Source organism: Rattus norvegicus, chromosome 20, assembly GCF_021556685.1.
Source record: "Rattus norvegicus strain SHRSP/BbbUtx chromosome 20, alternate assembly SHRSP_T2T, whole genome shotgun sequence".
Classification (NCBI taxonomy): domain Eukaryota; kingdom Metazoa; phylum Chordata; class Mammalia; order Rodentia; family Muridae; genus Rattus; species Rattus norvegicus.
In genome coordinates, this window is record NC_141553.1 from 37,971,066 (window position 1) to 37,991,013 (window position 19,948).

General features: G+C 38.2%; 1 protein-coding gene across 1 annotated transcript; it reads right to left on the minus strand.

Moving 5' to 3' along the window:
* Positions 1-19: 19 nt before the first annotated feature.
* On the minus strand, positions 20-18,908 carry Serinc1 (serine incorporator 1). The gene is given in 10 exon segments (NM_182951.3): positions 20-1,474; positions 3,616-3,846; positions 3,941-4,085; positions 10,084-10,174; positions 10,924-11,093; positions 11,635-11,772; positions 11,995-12,074; positions 12,990-13,159; positions 16,125-16,286; positions 18,788-18,908. Coding segments are annotated over 10 exon segments (1,362 nt in total). The 5' UTR covers positions 18,827-18,908; the 3' UTR covers positions 20-1,338.
* Between the last annotated feature and the right edge of the window lie 1,040 nt (positions 18,909-19,948).

The following is a 19,948-nucleotide window of genomic DNA, read 5'->3' on the forward strand; positions in this document are numbered from 1 at the left end:
AAAGAGCTAACACCACACATTTTCTTTGAATTCGTTTATTTAAGAGATAGAACACAGCCATTCAAACTTGTGAAACAAAGTATTAACACGGGATAAGGTTGGAAAATTAACATGAATTGCTCTATTCCATTTGCACAATAAATATTTTTAAAGAAGCTTGTAGATCTTTAAAAGCTTTTAAACTAGATACTAACATAAATAAGCATTTCTATCTAAATTGAGGCATACTGATTTTCAATAGAATTATAATATCAATTGCATGGCAGTAAACAAACATTTAAGCATTGTTAAATGTGTAGTGTAATGGAAGTTATCTATTCTTCAAATTAACTATCCTCCTGGCCTTGTGTTTGGATTTTAAAAAAAAGCATGCTGGACAGCAGCAATATATTTTATACAAATTATATACCATTAATAATTTATAAAGTGAATTGTATACTTTGAATACAAAGTGTTTATGTTGTAGTGTTGGCTATTTTTGGTATCCAGCTTTGTCACTAGCTTTTGCACTAGTTGACATTTAAACTGGACTAGACTTTATCTTAAAAGTACCTAACCCGAGCCTAATATTTTATGTCCTCTAAGGTTTCCCATTTTGTTTGGGAGACGTAGTTTGAAATTTTTCTAACATAATATCCTTTTCAAAATTGTGTCTACATGAAGAGCTGTTAATATCTCTATGAAATCCATAATTGTGTGTTCACAAAGAGCAAACCATTCATTTTTTGTAAAGGCCATACTTTCTTAGAGAGAAAATCATAATCTACAGTACTTGCTTTAAAACTCATTACCAGTGACTTTCTGTGAAGGCTCTTGCCTACTGCTCAGCTTACCTCCACTTCCTATACTGCTTTCCACGAAACAAAACATCCTGGACCTCCTAGTAAGAAAAAAATTCTATCAAAATTAAAGGGACTTAAGAGTTTTCAGACAACTAGCTTGTGACTTATTTACATAATTTTAAAACAGCCATTTGCTTTGTATTTGTAGTCCTCTGTAAGGCAACAACACGTCCAGTATTTCAAAAGGCAGCCATACACTTAATGTTTCTAAAGTAGCATAAGTTCTAACACAATTTTAATTCCATATGTACAGAGCAGATGAGATATGCCTATCAACGTCCATCTTTGCTAATTTGCCACCACATTCAAAATTCTCCCTTTGCAATTTATATCACCAGTACACTTAGCAAGAACATGGATAAAATGGCAGAGTAAATCTATTTCATGCAAGAGAAAAAACTGTTACACAACAGCACATACAACTGTACAAAAATTGCGAATACTGTTACTGTCAAATAAACAATGACCAAAGTGGGACTCATGCCAGACGCCCCATTCAGTCAAAATCCCGATTGGTAAGAACAAGTGGTGCCACCAGTGTCCAAACATACAGCACAATGCCAATCCAACTGGAAGAGATTTTCACCCAGACTGCTGTCCATTGACTCTTCATCTCACGAGAAGGCTCATACCTGCAATTTAATAAAAAGTGACTGGAGGTCAGTGGCTTGTGTTACTAAGTTACTAAGTCATCAGACTACTAGGCCCCTTAATCGAAGCTTCCTTTGTACGGAGTTTGTGATAGCAATATGCAGTATCATGGACTCATGATGGTGCTGCAGCAGACCTTTCGCATAGTTTGAGGCACAGTATGCAGTTTGTACATGTTATTAAACAGGAGTGGATGAGAACTGAGTAGTCTCATCTGACTATTCTGTACCTGGTTGGAATGTTTATGGGCCTCCCTTCTCTACCTCACCTCCCTACCCTTCTCAGATTTGACAGATGGGGAAGGAAAGAGATCTTGAAGTTAGCTGATTTTCTGTATACACACACACACACACACACACACACACACCCCTTCATATTTATTTTTACTTTTGTTTTTCAACACATGGATTTCTCTGTGTAGTTCTGGCTTCCCTGGAATTCAATATCTATATCTATCTATCTATCTATCTATCTATCTATCTATCTATCTATCTATCTATCTATGTGTACGTATATATATACAATATATATATGTATATATATATAATATATATATATACATATATCAGGCTAGCATAGAATCAGAGATCCGCCTGCCTCTGTCTCCCAAGTGCTGGGATTAAAGATGTGCTCCACCATTGCCTGGCTTAGTTCTAAATTTTCAATATTTGTTATATAGTAAATAAATTACTAAATTACTGATAACTACTTAATTCTTAACCCAATAAGATGTAATTAGTAATTTAAATAAATTTAAATTTACAAAATTTAAGTAAATTAAAATACTCTTTCATAATACAAATGTGTAAATACTAGCAAGAATGATGTTTTTCTCCATCTTTTGCTGGTTCTATAATATTTAAAGACATGTATAAAAAAAAACATACTTATCCAACCACATAGGTCAGTGTCAATCTTGCTTAGATTCTTTTGGCAATCATTTTAGTCAAAGCCATTTTAAAAGCAAATTATAAAGTTACTTTATATTTTATCAGGAAAGTATTAATTTTGAAGGGATTACCAAAAATTATAGTTAATAGTTTGGTCTTCTTGTAGGACTCATAAAAGTGGGAGTAGGGGCTGTCTTTGACTCTTTGCTTGCTTTAGGGACATACTCTTCCTACTGGGTTATCTAGCCTCACTGTGAGGGGAGGTGCCTAGTCTTACTACAACTTGATACGCCATGGTTGGCTGATATTGTTTTTCTGAAGAAAAAAAGAGGGGAGTGGACTGGAGAAGGGAGGGATAGGATTGGGGTAAGAAAACTGGAAGTTCTAAAATCAACTCACATTAACATATCTGCATCAAAATTTTTCAGATACCTTTTTTTATATTTTTATTTTATATTTTTTATTTTATGTGTTGTACGGTTATTTCACTTCTATGTATGTCTGCATTCCATACATGTCTATGCTTATGGTGCCATGTATAGACAAGGAATGAAATGCCCTGGAAATGGGAGTTAAAAAATTATGAGGTACCATATGGGTGCTGAAAATTGGACCTGGTCCTTCAGAAAAGCAGCCGGTGCTCTCTTAACCAGTCATCTGGCTCTCCAGCCCAGCTTTTCAGATCTTTTAATGATATCGCTAAAAAAAAAATCCTTTTAAACAACTGTATGAAACAACTATATGCTGTTATTATATTAGGAATAAATTTATAGTATTAAAATTAAAAATTAAAAATACTAGTAAGTTAAACCAACTTAGTTAACATCCATTTCTATTAAAATATGCTTAGTGAAGTTTTCTATTTAAGTATCCTCAAGATTTGGAACAACTATGCTTGTGTAATTGTCAAATAAGTAAGTAAGTCTGTGTCTCAGAATTCATTTTAACTAGTGAGATACATCCGAGGACTAAAAAGTGCTTTAGAGCTCAAGAAATGGCTCAGGAGGTAAAGCACTTGCCTTGCAAACATCACGACTGAAGTCTGATCCCTAGAACCCACAGCTTAAAAGACCAGGTATGGTGGCATGGGAGAGGTGGGAACAGAAGAATCACTAGAGTTTGCTAGCTAGTCTATTTAGCACACACAAATGTACACACACGCATACTCAAGTAGTGCCATATAGCATGAAAATCCACAAGAATTATCTGAAGTGATTGTGAACTGTAAGTACCTGTACCAGTTGGTAAGGGTCATCATAATGTAAAGCGAAGCCAGGAAGAGCATGAAGTGAAAGAAGGAGTAACTGTAAGTGACTCCATCCCTTTCGTTATCTACAGCTCGGTGGACGCCTTCACCATCGTCTAGTGACCCGTCACTTCTGCCATTCCCGTCCTCTATTAATGTTGACTCATCACTTGTTAGAGTCAGTTTATTAACCTGACTGTTGTTGGAGGTACGGATGCTGCATGAAGAAATTCATAAAGAAACAGTTTTTTAATGATTCCTTAGTCTATATAAATGCACTTCCTGTAAAGTGGACTCATAGCCTGTCTTACCTCGAATAAAACACACAGAGCAGGAAGAGAACGAGTCCTATAATTCCTTGAGGATGCCACCACTGAACAGACTGCCCGTCCTTTGGGACAGGTCTTGTGGTATTGAAGCCAATGATGCTCAGCAGACTTGGATTGCAGTTTGTTTCTATAAAGTACATTAAGGTTCTTTAATGTTACAGTAATATAAAAAAATTAGGACACTGAACTCTTAGGACCTACCTCTAACAGGGCTTTAAAAGGCACAAAATAACAAAATATTTAAACATAATTCGTATGTATTGAGATATAATTTGTATTGATGAGACTTTAGAAAGATTTTTAGAAAAGCTAAAATCACTTTCTTTCCAATCTTACCTTAGAGCCAAGGTATCTTGGTCAACAAATAAGTAAAAAATTTAGATACCTTATCCAAAGTTAATACATTTACAAATACAATGAAGGTTGTTGTAACCATTACATACTCATCAAAAGAAAAATCCGCCAAGGTAACACTTCACTTCCTAACAGCTACGCCCCAAATACAAGGGCACCCTAGTTTGTAAAAGGATAATCACTGCAGCTTAAATCACATATTTACCCTCACATACTATTGGGAAATTTCAAGACCCCACTCTAACCAATGTACAGGTCATTGAGCTAAAAACTAAACAGAAGTACTTACAGACCAAATGGACCCAACAGCTTGGTATACAACATTTCACATCAACAGAAAAGAATACACCTCTGCACCTCATGGACTAGTCTCCAAAAAGTGACCGCATACTTAGACAAAGTAAATCTCGACAGATACAAGAAAACTGCAAACCCTACATCCTATCAGACCATCACTGATTAAAGCTGGACATTAGCAACAAGAACAACAGAAAGCTTACAAGCTCAGCGAGAAAGAACAACTCTCTACTGAATGAGAAAACAGGACAAGTAAAAAGACTTTTCTAGAATTAAATGAAATATACATATAGCATTGCCAAACTTCTGGGACATAGCGACAGGGGTGCTAAGAGGAGTTCCTACATTAAAAAAAAAAAAAAAAAGGTGAGCTCTCATACGAGCAACTGAAAAGCACATCTGAAAGTTCTAAAAAAAAGTAAGCACATGCAAGATGCAAGAGGAGTGGATAGCAAGAACTAACCAAACCAAAACAGAGACATGATACAGTCAAGGAAGCAGGGCTGGTTCTTTTAGAAAAAAAATAAATAACAAGATAAGCAAACCCTTATCCAAACTAACCAAAATGTGGAGACTATCCAAAGTAATACAATGAGAAATGAAAGGGTACATAACAGACACCGAGGAAATCCAGAGAATCATAAGAACATACTAAAAACCTAGATTCTACCATATTGGATAACCTAAAAAAATGGATAGTTTTGATAGGTAACATTTATCAAAATTATCGAAGATCGGATTTTAAAAGACCTCTAGTACCTAGTGAAACAGAAGCAGTCATTAAAAGTATTCCAACTGAAAAAATCCCCAGGACCAAATGGATTTAGCACAATTCTACCAGACTCTCAAAGATGAGTTAACACCAATACTCCTCAAGTTATTCCATAAAATAGAAACAAAAGGAACATCAGCCCAGTTCGTTTCATGAGGCCACAGTTACCCTGATACATAAACCACATAAAGGTTCAATAAAGAAAGAGAATGACAGACTAATTCCCCCTTTGAACACAGCTACAAATATAATACTTGCAAACTGAATCCAAGAATACATCAAAATGACCATCCATCAGTAGGATTCATTCAAGAAATCTCAGAGATGGCTCAATATACAAAAATCATTAAATGTAATCCATCAAAAAAACTAAACTAAAGAAAAAAAGAAACCTCATACGATCATCTCATTAGATACAGAAAAAGCTTTTGACAAAACCCAACACCGCTAAAAGTTCTAAAGAGATTAGGGATACAAGGGTCATAACTCAACATAATAAAAGCATTTACAGCAACCCTATATATAGCCAACAAATTAAATGGAAAGACACTCAAGGAAATTCCACTAAAATTTGGAACAAGACAAGGTTGTCCATAAATATCTACTCAATATAGTACTTGAAGTTTTATTTAGAACAATGAGACAACTGAAGGAGATCAAAGGGATAAAAATTAGAAAGGAAGAAGTTAAAGTACTGTTATTTACAGATGGTATGATAGTATACATAAGTAGCCCCCAAAATTCTACCAGTGAACACTTACAGCCAAAAATACCAACACAGTAGCTGAATATAAGATTAATTCAAAACAAAACAAAACAGTAGTGTTCCTATATGCAAATGACAAACAGACTGAGAAAGAAATCAGGGAAACAACACTTCACAATAGCCACAAATAATATATAATATCTTGGAGTAACTCTAACCAGGCAAGTGAAAAATCTGTATGATTAAAACTTGACAGTAACAGATGGTGCGATCTTCCATGCTCCTGAATTGGTAGAAGTAACATGGTAATAAACATGTCCATCTTAACCAAAATGCAATCCCCATCAAAATCCCAACACAATTCTTTACAGACAACTTTACAGACAGGACAACTTTCTCAACTTCATATAAAAGCACCAAGGAGAGCTAAAATAATCCTATACAATTAAAAAAAAAAAAAAAACCTTACAGAGGTAGCATCATCCGGGACTTTAAGTACTACAAACAGCTGTAGTAATAAAAACCACTTGGTATTGGCAAAAACAGACAAGCTGATCAATGGAATGGAATCAAAGACTCAGCCATAAATCCACACACCTATGGATACCTGATTTTTAACAAAGACACCAGGAATATAGAATGGGGGGAAGAGCATCTTCAACAAATGGTGATAGTCTAACTGGATGTCTGCATGTAGAAGAATGCAAATAGATCCTTATCTATCACCCTGCACAAAACTCAATACAAAGTGAATCAAAAATTTCAACATAAAACCAAATATACTGAGCCCGATAAAAGAGGAAGTTGGAATTGCCTTAAATTCACTGGCACAGGAGAAAACTTCCTGAACAGAACACCAATAGCACAGGCACTAAGATCAACAATAAATAGGACCTCAAGAAACTGAAAAGCTTCTATAAGGCAAAGGTACTATCACACAAAGTGGCAGCCTACAGAATGGGAAAAGATTTTTACCCATAATCAACAAAGGACCAATATCTAAAATATATAAAGAACACACAAAACTAGATCTCAAAAAAAAAAAAACCCCAAAACAAATAATCCAATTAAAAGATGGGGTACAGATAGATCTAAACAGAATTCTCAATAGAGGAAACACAGAAATATTCAACATTGTTAGCCATTCAGGGAAATGCAAATCAAAACCACCTTGAGATTCCATCTTACCACTTGTCAGAATGGTTAAAATCAGTAACACAAGTGACACTTCACACTGTTGAGAATGAGGAACGGGAACACTTCTCCACTTTTGGTGGGAGTGCAAACTTGTACAGCCACTTTGGAAATCATACAGTGGCTGTTCCTCAGAAAACTGGGAATCAATTTACCTCAAGACCCATATAGGGGTTGGGGATTTGGCTCAGTGGTAGAGCGCTTGCCTAGGAAGCGCAAGGTCCTGGGTTCGGTCCCCAGCCCCCCAAAATAAAGAAAGAGAAAAGATCCATATACCCAAAGGATGCTCTATCCTACCACAAGGATAATTGCTCAACAATGTTTATTGTGGCTTTATTCATAATATCCAGAAACTGGAAAAAACCTAGATGACCCTCAACAGAAGAATGGAAAAATAAAATTTACACAATGGAATATTACTCAGCTATTAGAAAAAAGTTACCATGAAATCTGCAGGCAAATGGACAGAACTAGGGGAAAAAAATCATCCTCAGTGAGGTAACTCAGACCTAGAAAGATAAATTCAGTATATATTTGCTCATAAGTGGCTATCAGCCATTATAAGTAAATGATATCCAGGCTACAATTGTAGATCCAAAGAAGATAGGTCAAGAGGAGAGATCTGAGGGGATACCAGAATCTCAGAGAGGGGGAAAGAGGTTTTACAGGTGTACTGGGTGTGGCCAAGGATGGGAGTGGAAAATCAAGGGGGCCAGGGAGATGGGGTGGATAGATAGAATTCAGGAGAAAACAGCTGGATTGGGGGGGGGGGGCATTTGGGTTAGTGTACAGTGGAAATATCCTAGAATACATGAAGGTGATCCTAATGGGGACTTGTTAAATAGTGGGGCATGTAGAGTCCCAACTGGCCATCTCTTGTCACCAGTGAGGCTTCCAGTGGTGAGGCTGAGTTTTGTTCAGTGAAGTTGTTGGCCAAGGTGGTGGGATAGAAATTCCCAAACAACCCACGCTTTTGTTAAGAGAAAGTGTTGCTCTCTGCAAACTGACAGCAGGGCCCCTCTGCAGAGGACAACACCCACACTACTCATTGATCACAGACTCCTGCATTCTATTGGTACAGGAAGGGGCTCTGCCGGTTACCAGTAGAGAAATATGTACACAAACCCAGCCACAGAACCTTTAACCCACAATCCTTCTTGCCTACAAACTATACTAGGGCAATGGTGACACAGAACTTGTGGGAGTAAACAACCGATGTCTGACTTTACCTAAGCCTCCTCCACCAGAAGAAACTCCTATACCCGACACTGCTTGAGTATCCAGAGACTAGGTAGCCCAGAGACGTACAGTAAGACCAAACAAAATTTTGCTATACTCATGCTATACTCAGTGTCTTATCTCGTCAGCATCTGCATCTTTTTCCAACAGCAGATGAAAACAGATGCAGAGACCCACAGGCAGACACTATGTGGAGAAAGTCTAAATGGAAGGTCTCCATCAAATCCCTCAAGAGCTCAGGGAATCCTTAAGGCATCAGGTTTATCTACTACTTTAGCCCATGTTTATAACATACCACCCTCATAAAACTCAAAAAGTAAAACCTATCATATATTTAAAAGAAAAAAAAGTATGAAAAAGAAATGCAAGTGTTTTAAGCCTTTTCTACCCTTCTTTACCATTTTGAATGGACAAGTGTCCGCCAAAGCAGGATTTCTCAATCTGTGAGTCACCTCTTGCACAGGGATCACCCGAGACCACTGACACTCAGGGATTTACATATGACTCATAACAGTAGCAAAATCACTATGAGGAAGTAGCAGCAAAAATAAGTTTATGGTTGGGCATCATCACAACATGAGGAACTCTTAAAAAGTCACAGCATTAGGAAGGTTTGAGAACCACTGCACTAAAAATATCCAATATATATTCATTTTAAATTCCAACAAATCCAAATCTTCAACCTCCACTTTATTAATGAACACAACATAGGGATAACTTCTCAAGCAAATTATTTGGGATATTTTAAAATTGCTTATTTTAGGGTGGGAGGGGAGAAGATCCCTGTCTCTGTAAATGACAAATTTGAGTTTGCAAATAATGAATCAGAAAACTTATTTTATATGAATATTAATTTACAGAAAAGCAAAAATTATTTTCTAAAAATTATAATTTCTTTATACCTTCAAAATATACAGGTTTCTATTTCCCATGGGATTCACTGTAACTGGAGTACAGAGATCCATACAAAGCCAATTATCTAATACAAGATAGTTACAAAAATTGGGAAAAACATCTAACTAAATGTACAACAGCATTTTGGAGGCTGAGGTGGAGGGTAGGGGTTGGCTTCCAAGTGTTCATGCTCAGCCTGAGCCACAAAGTGAAACTCTGTCTTAAACAAAACACGAAACATTTGAAAATACTTTATTTCTCCCCATATTCAACTATCTCAGATAACTGTAAAAATTAAGTATATATGATTTTTTAAAAAGATTTATTTATTATATATAAGTACATTGTAGCTGTCTTCAGACACACCAGAAGAGGGCATTAGATCTCATTACAGATGGTTGTGAGCCACCATGTGGTACTGGGATTTGAACTCTGGACCTCTGGAACAGCAGTCAGTGCTCTTAACCACTAAAGCATCTCTCCAGCCCTGTAGAAATGATTGCTTTTAAAGCCGTATCAGTAGTGAAAAGAAATAGCAATACCTTCAAGATGAACTGGTACTACCTACAAGCTTTACTTCTCTACTAGTAACTAACTAACTTCATCTCTTAAAATGACAAGTTTTGAATAAAAAACAATACTGCATGACTCATTATAAAGAAAACATACCTGGTTCATTAGTCATAGCAGACCATGTCAAATACATTGTGTAGATTGTAATTACTGAAGACTGTAACAAGCCAGATCTTGGTTGTGATTCCTACAAAGAAAATATTAAGCAATGCAGATAAAAATCTGACATTCTGATTTGTGAAAGTTTAGAAAGTAAAGGATCTATAAAAACGAGTGGTAGCTTGGGAGGGAATAGGGAGGCAAATTTTAGAACAGAGGCAGAAGGAACACCCATTCAGAGCCTGCCCCACGTGTGGCCCATACATATACAGCCAAAAAAAACTAGATAAGATGGATGAAGCAAAGAAGTGCAGGCAGACAGGAGCCGGATGTAGGTCTTTCCTGAGAGAGACAGCCAGAATACAGCAAATACAGAGGCGAATGCCAGCAGCAAACCTCTGAACTGAGAATAGGACCCCCGTTGAAGGAATCAGAGAAAGAACTGGAAGAGCTTAAAGGGGCTCGAGACCCCATATGTACAACAACGCCAAGCAACCAGAGCTTCCAGGGACTAAGCCACTACCTAAAGACTATACATGGAATGACCCTGGACTCTGACCTCATAGATAGCAATGAATAGCCTCGTTAAGAGCACCAGTGGAAGGGGAAGCCCTGGGTCCTGCTAAGACTGAACTCCCAGTGAACTAGATTGTTGGGGGGAGGGCGGCAATGGGGGGAAGATGGGGAGAGGAACACCCATAGAGAAGCTGAGGGGGAGGGATTAGGGGGATGTTGGCCTGGAAACCGGGAAAGGGAATAACAATGAAAATGTAAATAAGAAATATCCAAGTTAATAAAGATGAAAAACAAAAAAAAAGCGTGGTAGGCAGTGCATACCTGGATCTTGGGCAGAATGGACATTACAGACGCGCCGATGCAGAGCAGCATGTTGACACTGATGAACGCCTTGTTTTCTGAGCAGCTGGCTGGGTGAGTATAGTATACAAAGAACAGGATGATGGCGACCAGAGACAGCAAGTAATTCAGAGCGGTGGCTGACAACAGGGCTGTGAAAGAAATACAACTGAATTATTAGATTTTATAAAAATATTAGGAATTTAGCATGGCACTTGTTTCTAAATAAATCTTACATTTTAGATAACTAATCAGTTCATGCTTATTATAATTATACTACTGCAGAAATCTTAGCTGTTAGGCATCCTTTATACTTTAGTATAGTGTTCTGAAGTTCCTGTTTGTGCTGTGTACTGCTGCTGACCAATTACACAACTCTGTGTTTATTAGTGGTCTTCCCTTTAAACTTTTAATGTACAGGGAAGTTTGGGTACAAAAATAAAGCTTTAAGAAATGGACTTGGAGCGTTTTTGGGCTATTTAAGGGTCTTTGGTTTCTTTTCTGGTCCTTGGATAAATTCCTAGTTACTAAGAACAAAATTTTCAACAAGTTGCTGATACAGTCATTCATAAACTTCAACAGAAAACCTCTTCAGAGGACATTAGAACACAAAAATCCTAAGTGATGTACCCGTAACCTATTCTGCTCTCACCAACATTCACTACACGCAAGATAGAAGAAACAAAAGCTCACCTGCATACCAACATCTTGAGTTCCCTTCTTCCATTTTTTCAACCCAGGATTCATTCCAAGAATGGGCAAAGTCAATAAGTAAGACTAGTTGTATAAGGATGAAGCAAAAGGCGCCTGCCATGCCCACATAAAACCACACTGAAATGAAAAACAGTGCAGTTCAAGCAAAGGAATGACTGCGTTCATTTTTATTATTTTTCTTAATAAATCTTAATACAAAAAGGGAAAACGTAAGTAAATTGATTTTGCAACTGGGGTAAAAAAGGAAATACCAAACAAAAGAAATTAGAACTCCAGGTAGCAGTTACTATGGCCTCCTATACAAAACAAAAGATTATCACAGAATATTTAAAAACTCACCAGTTGTAAAAGTGCCTTCTGGGATGAAGAATGCGCCAATAATAATTGCAACTGCTGTAGCAAATTTAAAGAACCAGAATCTAAGACAGAAACAAATGTAATAAGAACCCAAAAAACAACTCAAATACTAAAGCTTTTCAGAACCACTTAAAGAACAGTTACACTTTATATTAAGCATATACTGAACATAAAATAATCATTATGTAGGCTACTGTAAAGATGGTCCTAAGAAAAGATGTGCCACCAGTTCATTTAAGAACACTGGCTTCATTTCACCGCACTGAGCTGCATAATATGTGTATATATAAAGTACAATTTCATGTCACAAATGAACAGCTTTAATAAATTAGGACAAATGCCTACATCTAAAATAGTAATTTAAGACAGCCAATGACTAAACTGATCAAAACCTGTTATAGAACAATTTTTATTATCCTAGTATTACATTTTTACTCCCTGTCTTTCACAAAGCATGTCAACAAATAAATAGAACATATAAAGAAAAACTAATTTATAAAAGGAAACAGATAAAATTCAAGTCATTCAAATAAAAAAACAGATGACATACTCAATAGTAAAGGAGACTGATTAAATTAGCAGTTTTGTTTTCTTCCTAGTTTGTGGAAAACAATCATCTAGAAAAATATACCTGTTCAGTAATAATATTTCTTTCTAGTTGGCTGCCTTGCAGACCTAGGAATTCAGAGTTCTATATGATAGGACTGGTTTACCAAAAGCTAAAAGAAGGGGCACCAATACTCTTCCTTTAATCACACATATAGCCTCTTTTGATATTAAAATTCATAATCAGATGTGATGCCAACAAATGACCCAGCACTATTATTTAATACCCAAGACAAGACTTTCTCTAGTAAAATCAACAGTTTTTAAAACTTTTTTTAATGAAAAAGATAAATCTGCTTTGAAATTTCTTTAGATGAAGTCAAAATTCCTGGAAAGAAAAGGCGATAGTCTCTCCTGTCACCAAAGCTTACCCGTTGTGGACCGCGGCTCTAGGGTCGCTGCTGCTTTTCACTTTGATCATTAGTAAAGAGAGGAGAAGATAGAACATGGCCAGGCCAAAGCACAGGCGATACACAGCTTTGTAGCCAACCAGAATATTACAAGGAACAACACCTTTCTCATTCTCACAGAACCCAGGAATCTAGAAAAACCAAATGAGTTTATGATCAATACTTTTCATGAACTAAAAGTTCCATGTAAACTGTAATCTGCTTTACAGGCCATAACACACATAGGCATACATCCGTAGACACACGCACATGCACAGGCACACACAATATAAGCATCTTAACTGGGTAAAATGAGGTGGTGGGAAGTTAAGGCCAGGCATGGTAGCAGGGGCATTTATTTAGTCCTAGCATTTGGGGAGGCAGAAGTAGGCAGATTTCAAAGTTAACCTGGTCTACACATAGATCCAAGCCAACTGGGGCTATATAGCAAGACATTTTCACAGACATATACACACACACATTAAAACTTCCAGGCAAACAGTAAACTATCAATGGCCAAGTCTAAGATAGATGATTTCTCTGAGCTCAAGATTTATTTTTATTCTTTAAATATGTATTTTAAGTTACATAAAAACAAAATGTACATATTTATATTGTATCATAATTTCAAATATCCTAAGACTAGCATTCTACTACTACTGTGGTATGCTGAATTACATATGCAAAATAGGTGAGAAGTGAACAAAAGCTTAAAGAATTACATAAAAGAGTCACATTTTAAGACATAGACAATAAAAAAGTTGCTTTTTAAAGCCAAGGCTATTTATATCGATTTTGAGTATAAGACCTTTAAATGTTACTTGTGATTATAAGGAGCTTATTGCTGACAGTGTATTTATATTGTAATTGAGAAACAGCAGGGACCACTTCAGAAAAGTACAATGGATTCGGATAGAGGGGCACAGTAACAGCACTGTTGCCAGGCAACATGGGTGATCTGCAGCAACACACTCTCACAGACAGAAAATCACACTGAACTCAGAGTACAAAGAAGAAACTTTTGTGAGGAAAGTGGCAGTATTATTAAGAACTACACAAACTTACTGTTCATATGTATAAAAATAAACTATTTCTCCCACGCCTAATCGCAGTACTCCAAGGATACTGTACTTTAAATACTAGTTTTGAAGCAGCCATATCCAGCAGCTGTTTAAGTCCTCACCTTCTTTAATCCTTGGTGTACTGACAGTCATTCCTACAATTCTATCTAAAGCCTGTGTTCTTGTGGTTTTTCTCATTGCTTCTTCAGGTATTGTCCTTGCTCTCTGTCAATCCTTGAGAGAGCTGTTGATCAAGTTCTAGCACTGCTAACACTGAGTCACTTTCCAACAGTGCATACACACACACACACACACACACACACACACACACACACACACGGTTATATAGTTATATAGTTTTATATATAATGGTATATATTGTTTATAGGTATAAATCAATCTATTCATCTATTAAAAGATTTATTTTTGATTATGTGTTTTGTAGATATGTGCACAGGTTCCCACTGAGGACAGAAGAGGGCCATCACATCTCTAGGAAGTGGGAGGTCAGGCAGCTGTGAGCACTTCCCCCTAAGTTCCCAAGAACTAGACCCTGGCTGGCACTGACAATATTTGGATGCCAGTTACTACAACATCCATATAAACCACCCGAGGCCTATTCCCTATGATCTTACCATTGCAACAGTCTCTACATCTAAGTGCTTGACTTCTGTCTTTACCAAGGCAATCCTCAGAAGTCATTTGCTCACAGCCTTTCCCTGTCATTACTGCTTCACTTTCAGGCATTGCATTTACATTTTACTTATCTTTAAAATGTTCCCTTTTCAGGGAACAAAAATCAAAACACACACAATGTGTGTGTAACAGCTTTCCTGTTACAATGACATTACCAAAGTATGGTTTCTTTACTTCTGTATTGATATACATTAATACATATGGCTTCCATCACATTTTTGTACATATGTATAATGTACTCTGATCATCATCACGCCACCATCCTTTCCTGTCTTCCTCCTACTCCTGTTGATCCCTGTTGTCTTCCTATTTGTCCTGTTTATTTTTTCCTTTGACCCAATGACACTTTCATTACAGTAGCTTCCTGAAGGGTTGTTTAGAGGACCACAGACACCATGGCTACGCTACTGAAGAAATTGTCTTTCTTCCCCCAGCAGCTACCTAATTACGTGTGAATTCTAAGAGGTAGAACCTTGTGGGAGTCCCTCCCTCCTCCATCGCTGATGTTTGTGGGTCCAATCACATGTACATCATAGACGCTGCGAGTTTGCACGTAGAATGTTATGCCTGAAAGTCAGAATTTGACACCATTCTTCATTTCCTCTGGTTCTTACATTCTTTCTGTCCCTACATAAACAATGTTCCCTGAGCCTTGGACACAGGGACACAGATAACCCATTCAACCATTAAGTTATTTCCCACACCCTAGCTGGTTTCTAGGCCTCTGCAGGTACCAGTGTCCACTGTAAAACACAAGCTTCTCTGAGCACAGCTAAATACCACTGAGCTGTATATATGAAGAACAGTTACTTAGAGGAAATCTGAGGGTAGTTCACTTAGTGAAACAGTAGCAGCAGCATCCCGAGTAGGCCCGATACTCTCTAGTCCAGGCTTTGATGAGGCTTATAGTAAAGGGTTTACGTTAATAACAGATGTAAATTCCTTCCAGTGTTGGGGCCTCTCTAACTGGCTTGTCACTACTGTACCCTTGGCTACATCTTGCCTGGGTATTATGGCAGAGTCAACGACCGAGTAAGACTGCCGATGACAATCTTCCCCAACAGCCTGCATAGCAGCTACTGATATGATGAGGGCCAGTTGCAGGAAGGAAACGTCTAGACCACTTCCAGCCTGATTTCTTATGGCCTGAGGCTACAGCATGCTGTGTCTTCAGTAAGGAATCTACCATCTGTTCTGATGGGAACTAACATTTTCTGTGCTGCCATCATAAGAACAAAATCTACTAAAACTGGGGTTCCATATTACTCTACATTTATACCACTTTACTTTTAATACCCCCAAAGTTATTTTATGCATATTCTACAATTTTAGTTCATCAACATTAAAACAAAAGCCTGACCTTATTCAGTTGTTCTTCCATTCCTGGTATTAACATTACACAAGCTACGCATACTCCAACAAGCAAGAAAAGTGCATAGATCAATCTAGTCACAGTGGAGTTGTTCCCACTAGGACAGCATCGGCACAGCAAACACGGGGCGCTGCCACACAAACAGGGAATCTGGGAAAAATATTAAACAACAGCATAGTTTAAAACAGTCCAATAAATATACATTCTATGTGTTGAAGGGATAAACAGTGACATTAATTCAAAAAGCTTAAAAGTATTTGATGTGCATACATTACCTACACGCTCTAAAACCCAAGGCAAAAATAGAACAAGGTCAAATAATGAACAGCCTTTGTCCTCTATATCAAGTAAAACTATTTAAAAACATGGGAAATAACCATCAGCAACCGAGACTCATCTAAGAAATGGAAGGTTCATAAAGAGCACAGCTACTAAGCTCACCTTCGGGCTCCACCTCCCAGTAAGTATACAGTCATAGAATTCTGGGAATTCTCAACCCTAGAGGGTGGGGAAGGGTGGGGGGCATGAATGATGCACCACAAACCTGAAGTGAATTGGTATTCTTATTTTCTTCCAACTTTCTGTTAATAGCAATAAAACTATCACTAGAAAAGGTGGGGTTTTTTTTAAGGGTAAGTCAACAACTGGTTAACAACTAGCTAACTTTAATGAACTCTTTGCTAATGAATTAGTTAATGAGTAGCTTTAGACCAGGAGAGCTTAACATGTATAGACATTACTAAGGCAGAGTTTAAGTATCTCACAAGGGTTGGCATAACCTGGACTGACACCATCAGTCAGACTTCAGGTTGGATGTAGCAGGGTATCCCAGCTCTGGGGGAGAGACCCACAGGTACTCCAAGGGAACAGCGTTGTAGGAGACAAATTTCCATATCAAGTATAACTGCTCAGAAGCACACGAAGCAGCCTCACGTTATGTTTCAGGAACGGAAATGGGATGGTATAGCAATTATGCAAACATACACAGAAGAATAAATTCTATGTACAAGATAAGACATTTATATAAAAATAACTCAGCGAGAAAAGGACGAGTCCTACCAGTGCACTTCATTGGAGAGCGAGAGAAACAAAAGCCAGGGAGGGAGGGAGAGGCAAGAGGACAGAGACAGTACCAGCTTCGTCAAAGGCATTCCTTTAGTGAATCAAAGTGCCGATCTTAAGTTGTAGACATAGTAATGAAATTTATCCAACAGTGTTCTCCAAAGCTATTTTGACTTAAAACGCACATATACGGAAACTCCTTAAAACTTAAAAAAGGGAAAAAAAAATATTGAAACACCAGCCTTGAGGGGGAAAAAAAACAAACATTGCTCATAACTGAACTGGGAAATAATAAAATGGAAAATTCATATCCCTCTAAGTCTATGATCTCAATGGAACTGCTGTGTGCTCACATCACAACCAAGCTAACTCTAGTATCACAAATTAAAAAACGATTTTTATGTGCATGCATGTCTATGTGTGGGAGAATGTGCCTCTAGGAGCCAGTCAGAGGAGAGTAGAAGAGGGTGTCAGATTCCCAAGCAGTTGTGAACTGTCGAATGTGTGGGTGTTGGGAACTAAACTCCATAATCTAGCAAGAGCAACAAGCTGAATCGTCTCCCCAGCTCATACTTATTAAGTTTTATTACACTAAATTTTGCCTTCTATATAAAAGGGTCAACAGATTCAATTAGGCTCTGAGGTCAAGTTTCCATATCCAACTGCAAATAGAAAAATATAAGGGAATAACTTGATGGACTGTCACACAGTACTGAATAAAAACTAAGCACTTATAATTCAAGTCATACCAAAGCATTTTTCAAGAGATGACGCATGTAAACTAGCCAGTTCATTGGTTAACATATATGCAATAGGATGATTTGGCTAGTCAGGAAATTCTTACGATTTAAATTTAGAAATCATAGGCCAAAGAATAAGATTCGAATCCAAATACCAAGTCAAAAGCAATGAAGGTTTTTATTATAAACTGCACTGCCAATGTTTTGTCTATTGGGGAATGGAGTCCTCTGTGCCACCTGGGTTACGAAATCTTGCCATTGATCTAATGATTGTACTGTCTAACGAAAACGCAATATACCCTTCCTATAGCATCGACTTTCAGACTGCACGCTCATGTTTTACGTCACACACACACAAAAAAAATCAGTACCCGAGACCTGAACACCTTTTCCAGAAACGTAAAATTTAAAAATATAAGAATCCAAGCCACCGATGCCGAAGAAGGTAGGTAGTAAGGGAATTCTGACTAATGTATTAAAAAACAAAACAAAAGCAAAAACAAAAACGAGGCTACAACGACACTGCTGTCAAGCTGTCCCAAATAACAGGCCCGATTCCCTGGTGGCTGCGCATTAAAACAAAGAGGCCTCTGGGAATGACAGTGTCGCAGTGCGAGGTCGCCGGTATCGGGGTGACAGCAAGAACCGCGATACCCGCGGGAGGAAGGAGTTGGAACGGCGACAGCCGAGGCTCACACCAGAAGGAAAGCCATTGCTCGGGCGACGCCCCGCTCCGCCCGGCCTCGGCCTCGCCCTCAGTAGACTCCAGCCGCGAAGTGGAGCCGCACAGACCGGAGGAGGGCGGATAAACCCAACTTTCACGGGCCCGCGAGCCCCAGGCCGCCTTACCCAGCTCGCCACGGAGCACAGCCCCAAAACGCTCCCCATCGTCGCCGCGTCGCCCGACCAGCGCGAGCCGACAAGATGGAGACAGCTTCTTCCTTGCTTTTTCGAGGCTTATTTACTGTCTGGCAGGCACTTCCGACGCAGACGCACCCGCCCCTCAGCTTTGAGTGCGTCACTTCCGCTCAGACCTGGACCCGGTGGCTGCTGCCGGGCGTGCGCAGTGCATTTGCCCGGAGGAAGGGCGTGGTCTTCGGCGTTGCGACCTCGGAGGACCACTGTTAAAAAATAGATCTGTGGCTTCGTGGACTGGCCCTTCTTCGCCAAGTAAAGAAAACTGTGTTAGGCAAGGCCCGTGCGTACCACTGTTGAAGAGCTCTGAACTGTTACTGCTTTTGAGACATTGGTTCCTCATGGGATTTAGCCATCTCATGTCTACCTAAGTCCCCTTTCTAGTTTTGTGTTCCTTTGTTGTTGTTCTGTTCACATACGCATTTTATGCCTGTGGCCACTATGTGGAACAAGTCTCACTGGTATATACATACATATATATCTCCAAATATAGCCCTTTCAGTTCTTTTGTTTAATATTGATGCACATTTTAACTTCTTTTTTCCTAGTAAGATTTTCCAAGTACATGGTTTGTACTTGAAAAATGCTTCACTTATTAAGACATTTGTTACAGCGTAGGGGTTTTATTGACAGCTGTCTGGACATAACAATTGACAACGTTGTTCTGATATGTTTGGGATGTATCCAAAGGAAAGTTGATTCTTATTTTCCTGTAATTCGCCCTTGAAAATATTCTGTGAGCAGGGTTTGGCACACAAACGTCGCTTTGAAATACCCATTACTACAAATATTTTAAAATAACGATGTCTCATAAAATTGACGAAAGCCTCGTAAATAGGGTCGGAGTAACCCTTAACATTTCTGGCAGAACTACAACTGTTATCTAACACAGACCAAAAAGTGGGGATGAAATTGCAAACAAAAGATAATCAGAATGTTTTGAGCATGCCCATCTGTAAAATCTGTGGATGAGTTCCCTGATATTTGGGAATCCAAGCTTGGGGAAAAAAGTGAGCTACACAATGTACAGTGATTCCATTTGTGGTTTAAGATAGACTTGAAAGATGATCGCCACTGGGAAACATTGTAGTTCGA